The sequence below is a fragment of the Prosopis cineraria genome, unplaced genomic scaffold (assembly GCF_029017545.1).
Source record: "Prosopis cineraria cultivar Desert tree isolate PC_DT_omini unplaced genomic scaffold, ASM2901754v1 PC3, whole genome shotgun sequence".
NCBI classification, from domain to species: domain Eukaryota; kingdom Viridiplantae; phylum Streptophyta; class Magnoliopsida; order Fabales; family Fabaceae; genus Prosopis; species Prosopis cineraria.
Window position 1 is genome coordinate 23,144,989 of NW_026555334.1, and position 21,098 is coordinate 23,166,086.

Sequence of the window (21,098 nt, forward strand, 5' to 3'; positions counted from 1 at the left end):
TATCTTCCAAATATTTTCCAGATGAATTTTATTACTTTATACAACAAGGAAAAAAAAATCTCAAAATCTTTAACAACGATAAACCTATATCGTACTGAAACATGGATATCTAAGAAATAAGATAATAAAATCACATCGAACAGGATTACAGATTGATACAGGCAGAGAATAACAAGAACGAGCCTAGAAGACTGCTTAGATAGCTACGATTGGCAATAAAAACATTCAGAATTGTTTTAGATTCAACATCTGGCTTCCTTGCGCACCAAAAAGAATTCAAGCATATCAGCGCCTAAATGCATTGCCATCACCTGCTTCAGATCTCCCTTGAGAATAATATGTCCGGCGACGGACGCTCTCGGCTATTGATGAGCTCCCACCTTCAGCAGCACCATAAACACTCTTCTGTGTTGCATCCAGGAAATTCCTACCACCAGATGTACTATTTTGGATGACTTCTTTTGCATCATTCTCCTCCGCATTCTTCAAGCGTTTCCATCTCTGCTCTTCATGCAACTCAGCGGCCAATTGCATCTGCTTCAGTTTAGCAGCTCGCTCTTCTTCTGAAAGTTTAGGTGCAGCATTTCTACGCTTATACTGTGAAGATCTATTAGTGCTAGAATCAAGAAAGCTCCTATTTTCCCTTTCACCGTCCCTGCCCCTTTTAAAGGTGTCACCATTTGACTGACCATCTGAAGCATGCCTTTCTGACTTGGACTTGCTATGATATTGGTCATCAGGTTTTTTATTATAGTCTTTTGTACTTTGCCTTGGACCTTGACTGGGTGACTTCTCTTTGTATTTTCTGTCTTCAGTGTGTTTCCTCTTTCTTCTTCCCTCCCCTTCACTAGAATCATACTCTGAATCTGATTGGGCTTTGTGATGCTGCTTATAACCACGACTCATCTTTCCCTTTCTCCTTTCAGCAGTGTCATCTTCTGGATCAGACTCGTGTCTTGATGATGAATGCTTGTGATGCTTTGAACTGCTATGACGATGCTTCTTCCGTTCCTTCTTATCACGAGATTTCTCTTCAGCTTCTGTTCCTTTAACCTAACATAGTTGCCGCAAATGATTAGGAAGGGCAAAAAAAAGGAAAGTCAATTCCTGAACATGAAAAAGTAATACATTCACAATCTAAAAATTACATCACGTGACCAAAGAATACTGCTCACTGTCCGAAACCACCCTGTCTCTCCAAATGAACTAATGGTTGATATTCAACCATTTATGTGGATCTTGACATGGCCAAAGAGCAGAAGCGCAATGTATAACAGATATTCATATTTGTCTGTCCTATCATAGTCTCTTATGAGGGGTAATACAGAATGTTGACCTGATGACCCAAAAAGAGAATTTCAGAAGCAGCTAGTCATGCAAGTCGCAGATGGAAACAACAAAGATTTGCCTCTGAATTTGCACAAGGAAACAGATTAAAGAGAAACAAAAAGAATGGAACAAAACTTCAAGAACTTTGAGCGCTTCAACCTTCCAGAGTTACCCTATTTTCTGCCTAGCCCACTCTTCTTTCTCATCTCAAGTTTGTTATTCCCTACACTCTTCTCAATTTTCCCTGAACAGCCTCCACATGTCCCTCTCCCCTCCTAGATATTTCCCTAAGCAGTTATCCTTGACACCCTGCACCCCATATTTTTTCTTTGCACAGCTCTCAATAAGTGGGGCAGTCCATTTGAGTTTTTTTTTGTACTATTGTCTATTTTACAAGTTCTACATCAAGGTGACCTCTCAGTTTGGTTCTGTTTTGACAGATATTTCTTTTCCCAAGATTTAGTTTCTCTGAAAGAAGATTCAAGAAAATTAATGATGCTTAGTTTTGCAAATTAAAGTTAAGGGGCATTGGCTACATAATGAAATTTTTCAAGCCTAAAAGCTTAAACCAAAGTTTTAAAGCAAATCAAACAAAAAACATGTGTCTTAATACATTAACCCCACAGGATTACACTTGTCAGTAACACGTGTAATGCATGGCATGTTTAATTCCCCCCCCCCTTAAGTCCGTGTGCTCGTACAAGCATTATTTAATGCACTAAAAAGAAACAGAATGATATTGCTTATCTGAGAGGATTAATACACATAGGGAAAAAAACTAATTCTTCTTTGGTATTTAAACCAACATTCACAGAAAAATAAAAGTTCAACTATGGCATACCTAAAATAAATACACACAGGGGATATGGGAGAAATGTAGTCAGTGAGCACTGATCTACGTGAACCTCTTATTCATAGTGAGGATACAAGACAACAAATAATTAGAAAAAAGTAATCTCACCATACTAATTATTTACAAGCAATCACAACAAATTCTAATTATTTAGGCTAAATCCTAATCAAAACATATCAAAACCAACAAATCATAATCAGCATCATAATCAATGGTTCTCAGCATCAATCGACCAATAGATCTATGTGAAATAGGTAATCATGAGATTTTGATGTCTGACAGTCTAGGTCTATAGCTTTGGTTATCCTCCCCAAGGTAAACTTAAAAACAATCAACGTTCTCAAGCCAAGACAAACCAGGATCTGGCTTGCTTGATTGTGACTGGACTAGGACCTACGAAGGGAACGGTTTGCTGACTATTCTTTTCAACATTTCAAGACAACATTCAACAGGAATACACCAGACAATACTTCAGCTCCTGACAACCACGTGAAGATAAATACTTTCTTACAACAAATCATGTAAATCAGATATATACTTCTTAGTCTAATGTTCTATCAATGTAAGTTGAATAAATAAGCGAGCAAGAGGTCCAACTAGCAGAAATACTAAGCCAACTCCCATTTAATCATCCAGTAACACTGATTGATACGAATGTAATTTATAAATAGCATAACTTTTCAAATCATTACGGTTAAAGTCACTGGCAGATTTTGACCAAAAAATTGACTAAGCTTTCGAGCTTTGACCTGTCAGCAATCCAAAGGTGCTCCCAATCAAGGGGGAAAAACTTAAAGAGACCCTGAAAAGAGAACTTACTGATTTTTTAATCATGGCCATCTTGATGGGGTTGTTTTTTATTCTTGCAAGTGCTTCCTGCTCACGCTGGCGAATCATGAGCAATGGATCAGAATGAAGCTTTCTCCAAGCATCATTGGCTGAGTGGGGCTTGTCCTCAAATAAAGCTCCAGGATTAGTTTGCTGCTGCTGCTGCAGAACCATCAAAGACAAAATTTTTAGAAATCATGCATTCGGGGGAAAAAAATTGATCGTAGAACGACTTCAATTCAATCAAGTACATCAAATACCTTAGATGCAGAAGCTGAGGAAGAAGGTGCATCCGTGGCATCGGGCTTTGGAAAAGCTTCGAGGGCCTTAAATCCTTCAGAATTCCCAGTCCTCCCTACAGATAAACCCGAATCGTATAGAAACTCCAACCTCTCCTGCTTGCTGCAATCAAAATCAGTAAAATGTTTCCTCGATAAGAAAAACAAGTATCTTCGTGCACCAAGGATCAGATACCAAACCCAGAAAAGATTAGAAAAAGAAAATCAAAATGCAACCCCCCAAAAAAAAAAATCAAAACCCTAATCTAAACCCAAGCCAGGCCAGAGAAGAAGAAATCAGGAAAAACGAAATTAAAAGAAAAGAATTACAAAAACTACTACCCATCTAAACCCTAATAAAAAAATGAACCCCAGCCGACAAAGGAAAATCGAAACCAGATCAAATCGAATAAGGAAAAATGACAATGGAAGAAAGAGAATGAGGTTGAAAAGACTTACGGGACCAAGCCAGCCTTCTCTTGAAGAAGACGAAACTCCGTACGCTCCCTCTCCTCTTGAATCTGCTTTCGAAGCTCCTCCAGCTTCTTTTGCTCGGCATCATGCTTTTGCTCCGCCTTCCAGACGTTCTCGATGTTCCTTAGACTCCCCGTATGCCATCCCTTCTTGTTCAGAAACTTAAGCGCCATCTTTGGTTTCTTCTCTCTTCACCGGCTATCCACCTCCAATTGTCGTTGAGGAAGCAAATCACAAATACGAGCTTGGCTTCAGCACAGATATTGCGCAAATAATAGGGGATAATTTACAATTCACTCGCCACCGCGACAGGATAATTAATGCTAAATAGGAACTTTTTTGTTTGGCCAAAACAATGCTAAATACCAAAGTAATTCAAATTCAACCGGTGATTAAATCGGTGAAGACATTGAATTACGAGTTACTGATTCAATTGAGATTGAATTGAAAGTCAAATTGATGATAAATTAATCATAATTAAAATAATATAATTTAATAAAAAAATATTAATTATAAAAATATTCAACTAAATTTAAGATTAATCTCTAATACAAGATGTCAATACAATAATAATTATAGAAATATAACCACTCAAAAGTCTAACAATAATAAAAAAATAACATTAGACAAAAACAATCAAAAATGCTAAGTAATAATAGACAAATTAACAACATCAAATAATGTAAAAATCACTAATTCTGAATTAAAAATGTAGAAAAGGAAGAGGCATGGCAATTAAAAAATTAATGACTAGACAATGAGGAGATTTATTAAGAGAAATAGAAGATAGCAACGTTATGATAAGTTCTGCTTCATGGCAAGTTTTGCTTCACAGCAAGAGAGAGGACAGTCGAGAGCGACATGAGTTATGCATCATGATCACAATAAGTTTTGCACTTTTGTTACATGAAAAGAGAGATAAAATTCAAACTAGAAAAGCTAGGAGCCCAAGCGAGCGATAGCGATGATGGTCAACGATCGATAGGTGGGGTTTAATTTGAGCTAAGGCTAGGGTTGAGTGTTCAAAGCTGGTGGGAGTGGGGTTCGATCGAATGATTTTAGAATTCAAAAACAAAACCAATGCCCTTTTGCTTTTTCAATTTTTTCCTTTTTAAAAAAAACCCCCCAAAACATCATATATTTGGGAATTTTGAAGGGCAAAATAGGAATTTTTGGAGTTTTTGAAGAGCTAAATATGTGACCTAGTTGACTCAGCTAACCTGTCGGGTTATCCAATTTATACCAGGTTGGTCAGGTCATATCGGGTTACTCGTTGACTGGGTCAGGATGGAAATCGGACTGGTGAAAAGGCTGGGTCACCAGTTCACGGGTTGACCCGACCGATCCGATCTGATTTTTCATACAATGCTAAATACTTTATGTCCGTGGTGCTCAAGTGAGAGAAGATTGTGTGTGTGTGTAATCTTATTAAATTTTTATCATAAATTTTTTATTTATTTTTTTAATAAATGTTGAAGACAAAAAATATATTATTAAAATATGTATATTTGATAAGAGAAAAATTAAGAAGTTATTCAATTTTTAAACAGAGTTAATAAGTTTTAAAATTTTTCTTGATTTTTGTAAAACATGTTAAAAGTACATTATAAATAGAACTAAAAAAGTAATAAATTTGGCAATGACAATCAAATTTTTAATTTCTCAAATTTATCTCAATTATTAATTTAAATTTTTAAATTTAATTTTCATCAATTTTATATCTAATATTTTTTAAATTATTAAGTTAGTTCTTTAATTTTTAAAATATAAATTAGCTTTTAAATTAATTTAATATGTAAAGTATATTAATGATTTAATATGCATATATAGTTAAATGAAAAAAAATATAGCCCTATGTTTGTTTTAAACTTTTTGTAATTAGATAATTACACTTTTTTCATTAACTTATAGGGAGAATTTTAACTAAAAACTAAGGAAGATAAATATTTATCAGTGGGTTCCAAAAAAAATTTAAAATTTGCTATAGAATTTTTGGATTAAAGTGAAATAAAATGGATGGCTGAAAAGACCAAAATGTCCTTCTATAAAAGAAAGGAAAAATGATTAACAATTGATATTGATAAATTAATAAGTAAAGTTAGAGATTAATAACTAATGATTCTGTATTTAAGACAAAATAATTGAACTAATATGATTATTGACAAGTAAAATTAGGTAATTTATAACTGATATTAATAAACTAACAAGTGAAGTAAAAGAAATTAACAACTAATGATGGTTCTTTTCAGTCAAATTGAGTGAACTAGTCTTATAAAAGATTCATAAGTGAAGCATTTAACAAGTCATGTTAAAATAAGGTTATGAAATTAACAAATAATGTTCTTAAGATTATGGACTCACAGTCTCGCAGCATTAACTAATTAACTATTTAATAAATACTTTTAAAGAATTAACAAATACAAGTAAGCAATCAACGAGTAAAGTTAGGTGGTAACTAAGTACTTGTTAATTTTGTCAAAGGGCATTTTAGTCTTTTAGCCACCCATTTTATTTTAGTTTAATACAAAAATCTTGCAAAGAATTTTCAAATTTTTTTAGACCCACTGGTAAATATTTTTCTTCCCTGATCCTTAATTGAAATTCTTCCTAATTTATATGACAATTGTCAATATTCCATCATTTATATCAAAGTTTTAACAATATTATCTTCTTTTCAAACAATATGAACTAAATCCATAACCTATCCATAATTAAATGATCAAATTGATAAGAATTATACTTTTATTATTTTGTGTGGGCTCATAATTTTTTGGAGAAAGTGCTTAAAAATCCCTCATGGGGATATTAATTGCCCATAGATGTTGGAAATTTGTTTAAAAATTTAGGTTCTTTACACTATATTTGGTTGGTGGGGAGGGAAGTGATTTTAATGGAGAGAAAGGAAGGTGAAGGGAGGGGGAGAAGGAGGTAGAGGCCTGATACAGGTCTCCTGTTTAAACATATTTTTATAAGAATTTGGCATTAAAAAATGGCATTTTAAGAAAATTAAGATTTGAAACCTGGCCTTAATAGGCTTTAAGAAAATGAGTTCAAGCTCAAGTAGCTCATTTTTGTTTTACCTTTAAAAAATAAAATATTTTTAATTTTTAAATTAATTTAAAATATATGTTTATGCTTTTAAAATTAGAATTTATATTATTTATTTTTAATTTTTTAATATTATAATTTATATTTTAAAAAATATAAAATATTATAATTGAAAATTTTTAATTTTAAAAAATTAAAAAATAATAAAATGGTTTTTTGGGCCTAACCTCAAGTCCTTTGAATAAGAATTGAGCTTTAAGAAATGAAAAATTTTAGACAAACTAAGCTTAAGAGCATAAATCTATAATGGCCAAGCTTATAAGGATTGAAACAATGTGAGTCGGGACAACCCGTTTGCCATTGGAGATAGGAGGGAGAGGGAGGAATCCCTCCCAATCCCCCAGATTTGGAAGGAAATGTTTGGAGGGGAATCCATTATAATTAAGGTACTAAAAAGCAAACTGATCATTAAATTATAATTAAATTAGGAGTCAAATTGATCATAATTAAAATAATGTAATATATTTAAATTATCTATATACTTTTTTCATTAAAAATGTAAGTATTTTTAATCAAATCTCATCCAAATAAAATAGTTATTTGTCTTCAAACTAATATCATTTTTTCATATTTACCTATATTTAATACATTATTTCACTTTAAAATAAATATAAAGTGATTTATCATTAGGGGCACTTTTAAAAAAAAGTACAATAATTATATCTTAAAATACTAAAAATATTTTATATTTGTTAATATTTAATTCTTTAAAAAATACTTCCATTCAAATAATAATAATACGTATAAGTTTATATTTAAAAGACTATAATATATGATAAATACTATAATATAATGTTTGTCCAATCTTATGTATGTTATGGGACCTGACTACTCAAGTCTTTGCGTGGGGAAGTAGGAATAGTTAATGTGTGGAACGATAGAAAAGATTTTTTTTTTTTTTGGGATAAAAGGGTAAAAATACTCACAAAATGGTCAACTAGGGACACTCAGTATTTTAAATAAGGAAAAAGATAAAAATATCCATAACGTTATATAAGTGGGTGCAAAAGTGATTAAACTGTTAACTTTGACCTAACGCTGTTAACTTTAATTTTTAAATATTGACTGTGCATACCACGTGTCAGTCTTTGCTGACGTGAACTAATAAAGGAGCAAAAATACCCACGAAGTCATTAACCAGGAGCAAAAATACCCATAATATTATCAAAATTGGTGCAAAAATAACTAATCCATCAAATCCCTTAAACGTTGACTATTTAGCTCATACCAAAGTAAAAGTTGACAATTTTTTTGCTGACACAGACAAAAAATATTCCCAAATAAAATTTTTTGGAGATTAATTAGTCATTATATGAATATCATATGAGAAAATATCGTTTTGACAGAATATCAAATTAAATCGCTTTTTTATTTTCAGTAGTGGCAAAAACCATTTGAAAATTTTGAACCTATCATAAATAAAATTGCTTAAAGTTATAACAATATTCTCAAGGTAGCATGACGTAGAAGGTGTGCTCAATCTTGATCTTTGAATGTGTACAACCTATCTCACTATGTTGAATATAAGGTTTTGCAGACAAAAAAATGAGTGAAAATAGAGGAAGGAAGGGGGCGAGATATGTAGCAATGGAAAGAAATCATATGGTATGGATTTTGACGGATTGGTTACTAATTATGAGTACTCATATGATAATCGATCAACATCCATAAAAATTCATCTAAGAATATTTTTGATCTATATCAGCAAAAAAATAGTCAACTTTTATTTAGATGTCAACCAAACAGTCAACGTTTAAGAGATTTGATGGATTGATTACTTTTGCACCAACTCTGATAACATTATAGGTATATTTACTCCTGGCCAACGACTTCGTGGATATTTTTGTCTCTTTATTAGTCCATATCAGCAAAGGTTGACACGTAAAATGCACAGTCAATATTTAACAATCAAAGTTAACGGCGTTTGGTCAAAGTTAACGATTTCATCACTTTTGTACCCACTCATATAACACTATGAGTTTTTTTCCTGTTTCCTCACTTTAAAATATTGGGTGCCCTTAGCTGACCACTCTCTTTTTTTTTTTGAAAAATTACTAAATCTCACTGAAGCATTGAAAATATTCTGAAGTTTCATGAAATCATTAAATATCTATCAGGTCCCATGGGACTTGGAGGTCAATAAATTTGAGAATAAAATTACCAAAATACTCATGAAATATCAGAAAATCTATTCCGATCCACTAACCCACTCCGACACAATTATGTTAGCTTGAATCTCTAATATCCATTATTTGTCTCTCAACATAAAATCTTCTCTCCCCTGATACGCTATTATTAAAATGCCTAACATTCGTAAGTGTGAATCTCACCTTTTGGATTTTTTGATATTTTTATTATAAAATATTACTAGTAGGCCCCACTTCTGCCACGATTTGAGACATCCGCCAGAATTACACAACACCCTCGAGGATATCTTCCAGCTTCCTCATACACAAGAGTCACTCCGCTGCCAGCCCCACTAGGTTGAGAATCTTCTACTAGGTTGAGAATATTACACAATCCTCTATTCTGGCTTCTAAAGAAGAGCAGTCGGTTGCTTAGGTAGCTGTAAGGAAGAGAGACGACTCTATGGTGATTCTATACGTGAAGACCAAGAAAAGGATGGCCCGAGAGATAGAGAAGCTAGTGTTTGAAATCCAATACATGAGCCATAATTATGGAGAGATGCCAACAACGTTGGGGTCAGTTGGAGATACTGAGGTGGCAGGGGTCATCGTGGATGTTATCCTCGTGATGATGAGACTATTGAGGAAAGGCGGGAGTGATAGAAGCAAGCAAGAAGGCATCAAAGAAATGCAGGTGGAAAGCTTGTATGATTTGAGGAAAAGGGGCGATGAAGAGGTCATATCAGCTTTGAAGTGAATTAGGGATTTGGAAAGTTCCTTGAGCCTTATCGAAACTGTTAGTAATAGGGGTCTTTGGGGCATTGATCAATTCTTAAGTTGCTTTGCTAATGTCACCCCTGAAAAATGCGACGCGAACAGTGCGCAAGTAAAGGTTCTGACTTTCGAGGTGAGAACCAATTGGAATGGGAGTCGCCACCAAAATTTTGAAAGAAATTTTGGAAAACCATTTAAAGGAGAATAAGAATGATTCGAGAAAATAGAAAATAGGTTCAGGAGTGTGAGAAAGGTGTTAGACACCCTACAACACCCGTTCGTGAGAATGGTTACCTGAAGTTTGTTGTGCTATATTAATATGGTTTTAAAATTATTTTAATTATCTCTTTTATATTCATATGTTTGATATAAAAATGATAAGAATTAAATGAAAAATATTTATTTCTTTACGAGGGAGGACTTAACTCAGAATCTAACTTTGAGGCCTACGTATCTTGTAATGGGGATCAAAGTTCATATAGTTTGAGTTTCAAAGTTGTTAGTGAAAATATTTTTTGAAGAGAAATTAATTAGAAATAATTCACCATTTTGCAAATAAAATAATTTCTAAAATTTTGATATGTGTGTTTTAAATTACAAAAAGTAATTTAATTTCAATTAGTTTCTCAATTTTTAATTTTTGGAATAAAGAAAGAAAAGAGTTTAAAATTATTTTTTTATGTTTTATAATTGAGAATTTAACTGCTATACCTTCAGAGCCTTATTGGCTCATACGATAATGCAATTGTTCTAAATATCTGTGGAGATTTCAAAATCTCACGCAATAAAAGAGTTTAACAACTTAATTTATTTATATTTTTGAGTGTTAGTAATAATTTGTTTAAGCATGTATATATATATTTTTAAAGAGTTTTAATTGTTATATCTGCAAAGCTTTATTAGCTTATACGATAATATGATTATCTTAAATATCTGTGGAGATTTCAAAATCTTACACGATAAAGGAATTAAATTTATTTAAATACATCTTTAGTTTAATTAATTTAATATATAATTTTTAATATATATATATATATATATTTTAAAAACTTAATTGTTACATCTACAGAGTCTTATTGACTCATACGATAATATAATTATCTTAAAAGTTTACAGAGATTTAAAAATCTCACATGACTAAAAGATATTTGTGAGGACTTATTATCCCATGCAATGATATGATTAATTTAAGTCTCTATGAAGATTTTTGAAATCTTACATGGGACTTAAATAAATTATAATTTGAATTATAAAAAGAGAGTTAATTTTAATGATAGGCCTTTGAAACTCATCTTAACATATAAGTTTTACCCTCATATCTGTGAAGCCTTATTGGTTTACACAATATGAGATTATCCTAAATATCTATAGAGATTCAAAGTCTCACACAATAAAAGGATTAAATAATATTCACTTTAAATATATTTTAATGTGTAATTATACACCGTATATTTTTAAATATAGAAATCTTGATCGGTATACCTACGAAGCTTTATTAACTCATATGGTAGTATGATTATTTTAAAAGTTTACAGGAGTTTCAAAAATCTCACATGATCAAAAGATCCAATTAGAAAATGTGATTATAATTCAAATTTATTAATTTAATTAATTAAAATTATAAAAACGTTTATTATTTTATTTACAAAATTTATTTATTTATTTACCATATAAATTGCGAATCATGATATCTGTGAAGATTTATTATCCTACACGATAATGCAATTAATTTAATTTTTTACAAAGATTCTTAAAGTCTCACATGAAACTTGAATATTTATTATAAAAAGAAAAATAATTTTAATAATGGGCCTTTGAAAACCATATAAATACCTACAAGATTGATCCTCATACCTGTGAAATCTTATTGATTTACATGATATGAAATCATTCTAAATGCCTATGAAGATTTTTAAAATCTCACACGATAAATAGATAATTAAAATATTTGCATTTACAGTTGGTGCATAATATTATGGTTGGCTAAATAATTCATGTAATAAAGGCAATGAAAAGAATAGAGAAATAAACTATTTTAACAATTCACTATTCTGTTAACTTGAGGATATATTTTACAAAAAAAAATATAGATTTGGCATAAATTTTTAACAAAATCATAATCACGATAGATACGGCTTCAAACTACAATCACCCCACAAATTATCAACAATATTTTCACAGGCTCTCTATTTTTTTTTGTCAAACACCTCTCAGATATGTTTTAAATTCTACATAAAAATATTTGATTCTTAAATTTTTTAATGTCTAAACATACATCTAGATCAGTCCACACTCTTAATATCTATATATATATATATATATATATATCATCAATAAATTCAGATTAAGGAAGATGATATAATTTGAATATTACTTGACCAACTTATAATTTCAAGTATGCATTCTTCTTCCTCTCAAACAACGTTTTCATTACCTCAACCTCAAATTTTGAACATGTTTCTGGTTTTGAAGAGAGGAGCAAAGGAAGAAGAGAACAGCTATTGCCAATGGTACGAGAGATTGTATGAGGGAAGATCTTTCATCCTGTGAAGATCTTCCAAGCACAACTCTTTCTCCAACTACACCTTTGTTGCTTATAAAACATCCCGAACTCGTGTGACTAAGGGAAGAAGAAAATGAAGATCTCGTTCAATCCAAAAACCCACGTGTACATGCATGCTACTGTTTATGCGTTTTCTTCTTCTCGCTCTCTCGGTTCCAGTCTCTATTCAGTCTTCCTCCAACTTCTGCTTCGTCTCCTCCTCGTCCATTCTCATCTTTTCATGTGTGTGCTCTGTTTTTCGTGCTCTCCTTCCTCTGAGTTTTTTGGTCTCTTTCATGCTCTGCTTTCTTCTCCTTTTCTCTATTTCTGCTCTCCAGTTTTTCTGCTCTCTTTCGTCCTCAGTTTTCTTCTCCTTTTCTCTGTTTTGGCTCTCCATTTTTTTGCTCTCTTTCGTCCTCGCTTGAATGCTGTCCATGCTCTGTTTTTCTTTATTTTTCTCTCTCGTTCTCCGTCTTCTTCTCTCGCTCTTCTCTTGTCAGTTCCTTTGTGCTTTGTTTTTTCTTTTTTCGTGCTCTCTCACTCTCCCCTTGAAGTACCAGAAGAGCTGCCTTTTTGATGAAGCTCAGGATTGCCATGCACGTCTCCTCCTTCCTTTCTTCCACTCGCGCGTGTCTCTGCTCTTCTTGCTTTTTTCTGCCTTCTGTGTTTTCGTCTCTAGGTTCCTCTTTTTCTTTCAGAGATCTCTGGTTCACTGTCTTCGTACACCAGTCTTCCTCTTTTGCGTTTCTTCTTTGTTTTTTGTGTGTGCTTGCTACTCTGTTCTCTTTTTTCTGCTGCGCACACGTCTGATCTCCTTCTGCGTTTCTTCTGTCCAGGTGGGTGCGTGTCTGCTCTTTCTGTGTGTTTTTTTTGCTAGCGTGTATGGTTCTTCTGTGTTTCTTCTCTCTTAAACTTTGCTGTTTGCATGCATTTCTGCTCTCTTTCACTTCTTTCTCCGTACATGCATGTCCTGCGTTGTTTTCAGCCATTCTTTTTCATGCTTTTTTTTAAATTAATTAGATTGAGGGAGAGAAAAAAATCTATATATATATATATATATATATAAATGGAAAATAAAAAGATTTTAGGAGAGAAATTTAAAAATAGTTGAGTCTCAAAAAATTGATTCTCAATATTTTTGAATGGTTGGGATAATTTGGGAGAGATTTAAAAAAAATTTAAGCAAGATTTTTTGATTTTGTTAAATTATTATTATTTTTGAAAATATAATCCTAAAAAAAGATTAAATTTTACTTTTATATTTTTATATTTTTTTGTTTTTTTGAACTAAAAGAAATAAAATCTTAATTAACGAAAGATTATCTATAATAAAATTAAATTAAACCCTATTAATTATTTTTTTTGAAAATATAATTATAAAAAGAATTAAATTTTATTTTTTTATTTTTATATATTTTTAATTATTTATTATTATTTTTATTAAATTTAAAAAAGATTCGAATAAAATACAGTGTTTACAGTTGAATACTCACACACAACAGGGAGCTACATTATGATTTTAAGCTAGAGAAAGGGGGAAAGAAAGCATTTTGAAACCAACATGTATCTCTATGCATATACCATCTCATCTGATATATGCACTGCTCCTTTCACTTCATTGATCATATATATGAAAGAAGAAAGAGCAGAGGTGATGGAGTTGCAAAGAGAGGGAAAGACGGAACCGGTTTCGGTGCACCATGGTGCTCAGCACCAAAACACTGCCGTTTGGCAGTTTTTTTTTTTGCTTTTTTAAATCACAAATTTATTATAATAATAATAAATAAATATTATAAAATTATTATTTTAATATTTAATAAACAAATAAATATTAAGATGTCAAAATTAAATATGAACAGATTAACTCATTAAAATTTAACTTAAATAGTTTATATATAAATTTTGATCTAAACAGTTTAAAATTGTATTGAAAAAATTAAAATTGTAAATATAAATTTTTTTTATTTCATTAATTTTGCACAGTTGTTTATCTATGAGAGATGATATCATTTAAGGCATAATCAGGTATTAAATATAGGTACTTTTTTTAATAGAAATTCAAACATTGATTTACTACAGTGTAAGAAACTGGCTCATTTTGCCAGACTCGACTCCTATTTTAAATTGTTCAGATCATTTTTAATTTTTTTAGTACAGTTCTTAATGTTCAAACCAAAATTTTTATTTAAACTATTTAGGTTCAAATTTAACATTTTAATATTTATTAGTTTATTAAATATTAAAATAATAATTTTATAATAATTATTTATTATTATAATAAATTTGTGGTTTAAAAAAAAAACACTGCCAAACGGCAGTGTTTTGGTGCTGAGCACCACATGAGCACCGAAACCGAGTCAGGAAAGACGGGAGAGAAGGATAGGAGAGAGGATAAAAAAGATTAAAAAGGTAATGTGGGACCTCTAATAATATTTTATAATTAAAAACATTAAAAATTTAAAAGGTTAAACCCATACTAGCAAATGTTAGGCATTTTAACATCGTGATAGTTGAAAATAAAAAATTACTCCAAGTTAAGTTTAGAATTATTAATAATTTTTGTGTAAAGTTGAGGGACAACAATAATTGTTAATCCTTCAAACTAAAAGGACGTGTCACAGTTCTTTTACAAGTTTGCCAAATGATGTCACTATTATTTAGCCATAAAGATGAAAAAGTCAAGAGACCAAAAAAAAATAAAATTAGACTGCTACTTCACGCAACTTCAAAAGGCAAATGGAAATGAAACCTATGAATTAAGTTGTGAAATATGCATGAAGTAATTATTTAGGCCCCTTTTCTCTCTTCAATCCCTCATGCATCCTCATCCATCACCTCTCTCCCAAGGCTCTCAATCCCTCCTTCTTAACTCTTGCCATCGCCCATGCAGATTTCTCACAGGTCCGAGCCTCAGGATCTTCCTTACAGGGCCCGTTTGTTTATTGTTTTTAAAATTTATTTTTCTATTTTAATATTTTTAAAACAAAAAAAGTTGCTTGGATAATGGTTTTATAATTTTTGTTTTAAAAACTGTTTTTAGTTTTTTGTTTTTAAATACAAAAAAACCAAAACAAGTTTCGGCTGTTTCTATTCCCGATTTTTTAATCTGACCGAGCAACTCATCTCATTTTAGTTTCTTTTTCTTCGAGTTTGCTTCTGGTGTAGAGGGTTCATCCTCTCGTCGGCATCGCTGACTCTCTTCTCGCCAGCGTCGCTGCCTCCCTTCTCGCCGGCGTCGCCTTGGACAGTTCTCTCTCCTTTCAGCAAGTTTGTTACTAGCTAAATTTCCGAAAGAGGCGTAAGTTTCCTTCTCATCCATCGCTTTTCATCTTCACTTTTCTTCATCACATTTCATCTTCACTTTTAGGTTATTGCGGATGCTCAAATTTTTCTTCTCAATTACTTTACCTATTACTTTAATTTGTTAGATCTTATATTTAAACTTCATCGCTTTTCATCTTTAATTGATGCACATAGATCTAGCATTTCAATTGTTATAATTTTGTTCTTGTTCTGCTGTTTGTGTTGCTGATTCAGCTAATTATTATATTATTTCTTTTGAGTTACACTAACGCAGAGGTAGATTTTGCTAAATTTACTTTTCATGTTGTTATTATTATGTAGTTCCTTCTGGTTCTGGTGTTATTGTAATTTTGTTTAGTTTCAAACTCATTCTTTTGATTTAAAGGAAGGTAGTGATAGTAGGGAAGTAGATTTAAAGGATTGAAAATTGGTATGAACTCAAACATAAGCACAGAAACTTCTCGGTGGTGCTTGCTGGAGTTAAACTTCTCCATTTTCTTTGAATTTAAGTTGAGTTAGTCTACTTATTGTAATATTCACTTATGATAGATGAAAACTAATGTTGACTCAAAGATGTGGACTGACCCAATAGTTAAAGCTTTGATAGACATTTTAGTTGAAGAAGTCCAAAAAGGAAATATGCCAAATGGTGTGTTTCACTCTAGAACATGGACTTCCATGACTGCAAGGTTGAATTCTGTAACCAGTCGTTCATTCAATGTTAAGCAACTAAAACAAAAGGTGAATCGATTGCGGAGTATGCATCGTGAGTTCACTTTATTACTGAAACACACTGGATTTGGGTGGAGCGCAGAAACAAACACTGTTACTGCAAGTGAAGAAGTTTGGCAAAACTATCTTCAGGTATGTGTTCATTTAGTATTTGTCCTATCAAGGGTCTTATATTCTTATCAGAATATGTATTTTTTGGGTCCATTAAATAACTATATTTGCTGAATGTACATGATTATTTTCTTTTTGGTCCATTAAATAACTGATGGCTTTTACTAGTGATTTGCTCAAAACTCCTAGTAAATTGCAGTGATCTTGACTTATGATTTTGGAATCGCTTTAGTAAGGGTTCTTAAACCTACCACTAAGCTTTTTTCTTTATTTGTTAGTGAACTATTTTTGTTGCAGAGGAGGTTGCTATGTATAGGAGGTTATATCTATGGCTGTTCTGTCATACATATTCCCATTTACATGTCTTTGTTTTTGCTTATTCTCCTAGCCACGTCTGTGTTGGACGTTGGATTCTTGCATTGCTCCTCAAAGGGCGTAAATTGTATAAAAAAATAATTTGATTCATTCAATCATTTTTAAGTAATTCAAATACAACACATGAAGATAGAGCTATTGTTTCTATTTGTTAACAATGAGATTTCTATGGTGGAACCCCTATCTCACAATTGAGAATTAGGAAAATGATGCTATGAATGTGTGTGTGAATGTATCTGTTGCTTGTCAGGTAGTTGGTCTATGAATCCAAAGAATAAGTTTAGTGTGTGTGTCACTATTCTTACAATTAATAGACAGTGAAACTGAGAATATATCTATATATATGCACTTGTCATTTCAGAATATTTCAATGCATTATTTTTTTAACATTTCATTTTGTTCCTTCTTTTAGAGAAAAGAATGTGAGGCTGGAGGCTTTTTTATTCTTCCTTTGCCTATTCTTATTCTGGACAAGAGGAGAAAATTCATGTGTGTGCACGTATCCGTTTACCCCTCTTTATTTTCTATATATTTTCATATGAAATAAATTCCGTGTGATTTTGGGTTCTCTTATTGCTATTAGTACATTTTCTTATTGCTATTTCGTGTGATATCATTGCACTCATTAGCACATCACACTTATGAACACGTGGGTGATGAGCACAAAGATGGACTGGCCCCCCATTTGGGTGGGGAGTCACAATCTGTTGGGGTCCATTTGCTTTTTTTGACTCCCAGGCATCCAAATCTAATGGCATTTTGATAAAAACTCTAAAGTATTGCATTTATAATATAGTTTTTAACATTTTTTTAAAAAAATATCACAAATCATATTATGTTTATGTGAACTAAAAATGAAGCAGACAGTTGGAATGGTCCACTTTTTAGATTTTTTTCTATTTTTAGTTTGTTTGGCCTTTTTTATATGTAGTTCAGATGTTGATTTTCTAAAAACCATTATGGGTTCTGGTTTAATAATGATTCAAATCTAATCTAATCTGGGTTGACTGTAAAAATGATTTCCTGGTCAAAATTTAGCCATTAGTTAGTCTAATCGAGAATCCAACTAGCCCAATCACCATCTGATTTGGATTTGATCTTCAAAGCCATGGTTTTAAGTCTAATTTTTATGTTGTGAAGGCGTATTGACATGACCTGGGATCCCCATTTCCTGGGCCACGACTTTGGTGGCCGGATCACTGATGATACCTGCTGTTCTTATCATCTTTGGCTGCATATTTTATCTTTACATTTCTGTTTTAACATCTTTGGCTAATCGAAAATATAACTCGCATAATTCCTCTCACATTTTACATTTCTGTTTTAACATCTTTGGCTGATCTCCCTCATTACTTGTTATCAATAAAATAATTACTGATTCTTTCCTTGATCTTTAGGCACAAGAAAAGGCTGCTTAGTTTTGAAAGAAAGGATGTGACCACTATAAGCTGTTGGGAATCATATTCAACAGAAGTACTGCAACTGGAGTACTCCATCACTCTTCTACCCAAGACCCACTAAATAGTGATGAAGAAAATGAACTGGAAAATCAATATCTTAACAGTGGGGTTCATAGAGATGATAAGGATAGTTCAGATGATGACATTCAAGAGGTGGAGCATATCACACAAAGTGGAAAATGCATAATTCAAACAAAAGAGCGCAAGTCTAAGAAAGAGTCCAGAAAATATCAAATGCAAAAGCACTTGCAGTATGGGTTGAAGCTTCTAAGGCAAGAGCAGGGTGGTAAGAGTGTGGAGGCTAATTCTGAATATACTGCAGCTAAATGTGTCATTGCTCTTGAGGAGATTGAAGGCATTCGAGCTGACATATTTGTTAAAGCTTTGGAAAAATTTAGGGAATATGATTGGAGGGAAATGTTTCTTACCATGTCTGTTGATGGGAAAAGGAAATGGTTAGATATGCTTTAAAAACATAGTTGTTGATCAATTAGGAAGGAATCTCTAGTAACATAGTACCATAGGCTATAGTCATGTGGATTATGTGTTACCTATGCAAGTATTGTCATTTTCTCTTCTTTTTTTCCCCTTTCAACGTTAGGTTCAGAACTTGCAAGCCTATATGTTTACACACACATGCCCCTTTTATATGAAAAACTAGCCATGCAATGCTCAATTAGTTGGTGTTTAGGAATGATCATTTGCAATTGAATAGTGTTATATGTGTTTGTAAAGTTGATTTTGTTCTTTTTGAAATTGTATGACAGGTTAGAAATAGAATGGATGTTGATAAAATGTCAAAGGAAAATGATAAATATGCTTCTGAATCAAGTGATGATGACTTGCCTGAGTTATTCATAATTGATATGATTTATGATTATGACAAGGACTTTTTAAATAAAACAAAGGTTCAAACATCTACATTTTCTGGTCATGACTTTGTTGCTGAGGTATTAAATGGATCTAAAACAACTTGCTTTGACTTGTTTTGAATGGAGAAGACATGTTTTGTTAACTTTTGTAATGAATTGAGGGGGAAGAGCTTCTTAACAGACTCAAGAGGTGTGCTTATAGAGGAAAAAGTTGCAATGTTTTTATTCATAATTGGTCATAATGTTCGTCATAGAGTTATTGCAAATTGTTTCCAACATTCAACAGAAACAATTTCTCGTTGCTTCAAAGAAGTGTTAAGAGCAGTATGTCAACTAGGAAAAGAGTTGATAAAACAAGAATCCTTGGAATTGCCCGACAAAATTAAAACCAATGCAAAATACTTTCCTTGGTTTAAGGTATGGAATTTTTCATTTACAATATCATTTATATGTTAGAAGTAATGTATTTTTTTTTGTTTGTTTGGGTTTTGTTATAGAATTGTTTGGGTGCAATTGATGGCACACATATTAGTGCATGTGTCCCTGCTAATAAGCAAATTTCATGTCGAGGTAGAAAGTCAACAGTTACGCAAAATGTCATGTGTGCTTGTGATTTCAATATTGTGTTTACATATGTGTATTCGGGATGGGAAGGAAGTGCACATGATGCAAAAGTTTTTATGGATGCACTTACCAATCCAAATGCACATTTTCCTTGGCCATCTAGAGGTGAGCACTAGTATTATAATTTTGTTTTGCTTTGAATAAATATTTAAATTTTAATTTAACATATTTTATATTGACCTAGGTTTTTTCTATCTTGTTGATTCTGGCTATCCATGCATTGGAGGTTTTCTTCCCCCTTATAAGAGTGAAAGGTATCATACGCAAGAATATAGAGGCGAAGCTAGACAGCCCAAAAGTCGGGAGGAATTATTTAATTATAGGCACTCATCTTTGAGAATGACAATTGAGCGTTGCTTTGGAGTTCTAAAAAATAGATTTCCTATTTTGAAGTTGATGCCTCTATATAAACCTACTAGGCAGCGATTAATAATTATTGCATGTTGTACAATTCACAATTATATACGCAAATGGAATTTGCGTGATGAATTATTTAGGATTTGGGAAGAAAAGGATATAGAGATAGATGTTATGAATGAAGCTCCTCATGAGATAGGGGGAACGAGCTTAAATGATGATATCTTGTTGAGATTATCTGATCAAGGTGCAGCAGATATGGCAATGTATAGAGATCATCTTGCAAATAGGATGTGGGCACAACATAACTAATGGATTAGTTGAACTGATTTGGCAATATTGGACATCTTGTTATGATAAACAAGATTGAAGTAATGGTTTTTAAAATATTATTCCATTTATCTCATCAACTTTTTATTATCTTATGTCATGTATATTACTTTTATTTTTTATTTGTCTTTGGAGTAAATGTCGGTTTCAAATTGAATTTAATTCATGAATTCTATTTTTTCTTTTTAGTATATTTAGCTGTTTTGATTTATCACCCACAAGCAAATTATGAAATTATATCATCAATAAAATATGTTAGTAATAATATATAATAAAATTTATATTCTTATAAATATTACTCATTTTGTAAACTGTAGGGAGCTTCCAAAAAAAATTATACTTTATTGGCAGCAACATATAAATTAGTTTTGTTAGGCAAAATAACAACCAACACAATTTCTATCAAGCGAGTTTTGTTGTGTTTTAATTTTCAAAACTTATTTTTAGTATTAATTTTGCCAAGCAAGTTTTTTTGTTTTTTAAATTCTAAAACTGTTTTTGAATTACTATTACCAAACAAGTTTTTTTTTAGCTTGTTCTCAAAAACAGTTTTTAAAATTGTTTTATAAAATAATTTTTAAAAACAAAAAATGAAAACAATAACCAAACAAGCTCAAAGAGT

General features: G+C 31.8%; 3 protein-coding genes across 6 annotated transcripts; 1 reads left to right on the top strand and 2 right to left on the bottom strand.

The window, feature by feature from the left end:
* LOC129306833 (uncharacterized) lies at positions 1–4,024 on the bottom strand. Of its 2 annotated transcripts, none has more exons than XM_054947588.1 (4): positions 3,748–4,024; positions 3,271–3,412; positions 3,002–3,169; positions 1–1,053 (listed from the first exon to the last, which is right to left on the bottom strand). In XM_054947588.1, exons 1-4 carry the CDS (start codon positions 3,933–3,935, stop codon positions 286–288), a joined length of 1,266 nt encoding a protein of 421 aa, XP_054803563.1. In that variant the 5' UTR covers positions 3,936–4,024; the 3' UTR covers positions 1–285. The 2 variants fall into 2 exon arrangements, with proteins under 2 accessions (XP_054803563.1, XP_054803562.1); XM_054947587.1 differs by having other exon boundaries at positions 3,002–3,172; positions 3,748–4,021.
* An 8,737-nt stretch (positions 4,025–12,761) lies between these two features.
* LOC129305450 (vicilin-like seed storage protein At2g18540) lies at positions 12,762–13,301 on the bottom strand. Its single transcript, XM_054945479.1, has one exon. It carries the CDS (start codon positions 13,299–13,301, stop codon positions 12,762–12,764), a length of 540 nt encoding a protein of 179 aa, XP_054801454.1.
* A 1,897-nt stretch (positions 13,302–15,198) lies between these two features.
* Positions 15,199–19,013, top strand: LOC129304739 (L10-interacting MYB domain-containing protein-like). 3 transcript variants are annotated; one of them, XM_054944504.1, is made up of 4 exons: positions 15,262–15,610; positions 16,165–16,479; positions 17,246–17,322; positions 18,231–19,013. In XM_054944504.1, exons 2-4 carry the CDS (start codon positions 16,165–16,167, stop codon positions 18,352–18,354), a joined length of 516 nt encoding a protein of 171 aa, XP_054800479.1. In that variant the 5' UTR covers positions 15,262–15,610; the 3' UTR covers positions 18,355–19,013. The 3 variants fall into 3 exon arrangements, 2 of the variants coding, with proteins under 2 accessions (XP_054800479.1, XP_054800480.1); XR_008591760.1 differs by lacking the exon at positions 17,246–17,322 and adding an exon at positions 15,199–15,213 and having other exon boundaries at positions 15,446–16,479; XM_054944505.1 differs by lacking the exon at positions 17,246–17,322 and having other exon boundaries at positions 15,286–16,479.
* Positions 19,014–21,098: the final 2,085 nt, after the last annotated feature.

Coding starts and splice junctions, on each gene's coding strand:
- LOC129306833 (XM_054947587.1), bottom strand. CDS start 3,935: ATGGCGCTTAAGTTTCTGAACAAGAAGGGATGGCATACGGGGAGTCTA. Junction 3,173..3,270: donor CCTCAGCTTCTGCATCTAAG/GTATTTGATGTA, acceptor ATGGTTCTGCAG/CAGCAGCAGCAAACTAATCC. Junction 1,054..3,001: donor TGGCCATGATTAAAAAATCA/GTAAGTTCTCTT, acceptor CAACTATGTTAG/GTTAAAGGAACAGAAGCTGA.
- LOC129305450 (XM_054945479.1), bottom strand. CDS start 13,301: ATGGCTGAAAACAACGCAGGACATGCATGTACGGAGAAAGAAGTGAAA.
- LOC129304739 (XM_054944504.1), top strand. CDS start 16,165: ATGAAAACTAATGTTGACTCAAAGATGTGGACTGACCCAATAGTTAAA. Junction 16,480..17,245: donor TTTGGCAAAACTATCTTCAG/GTATGTGTTCAT, acceptor TCCTTCTTTTAG/AGAAAAGAATGTGAGGCTGG. Junction 17,323..18,230: donor GACAAGAGGAGAAAATTCAT/GTGTGTGCACGT, acceptor CTTGATCTTTAG/GCACAAGAAAAGGCTGCTTA.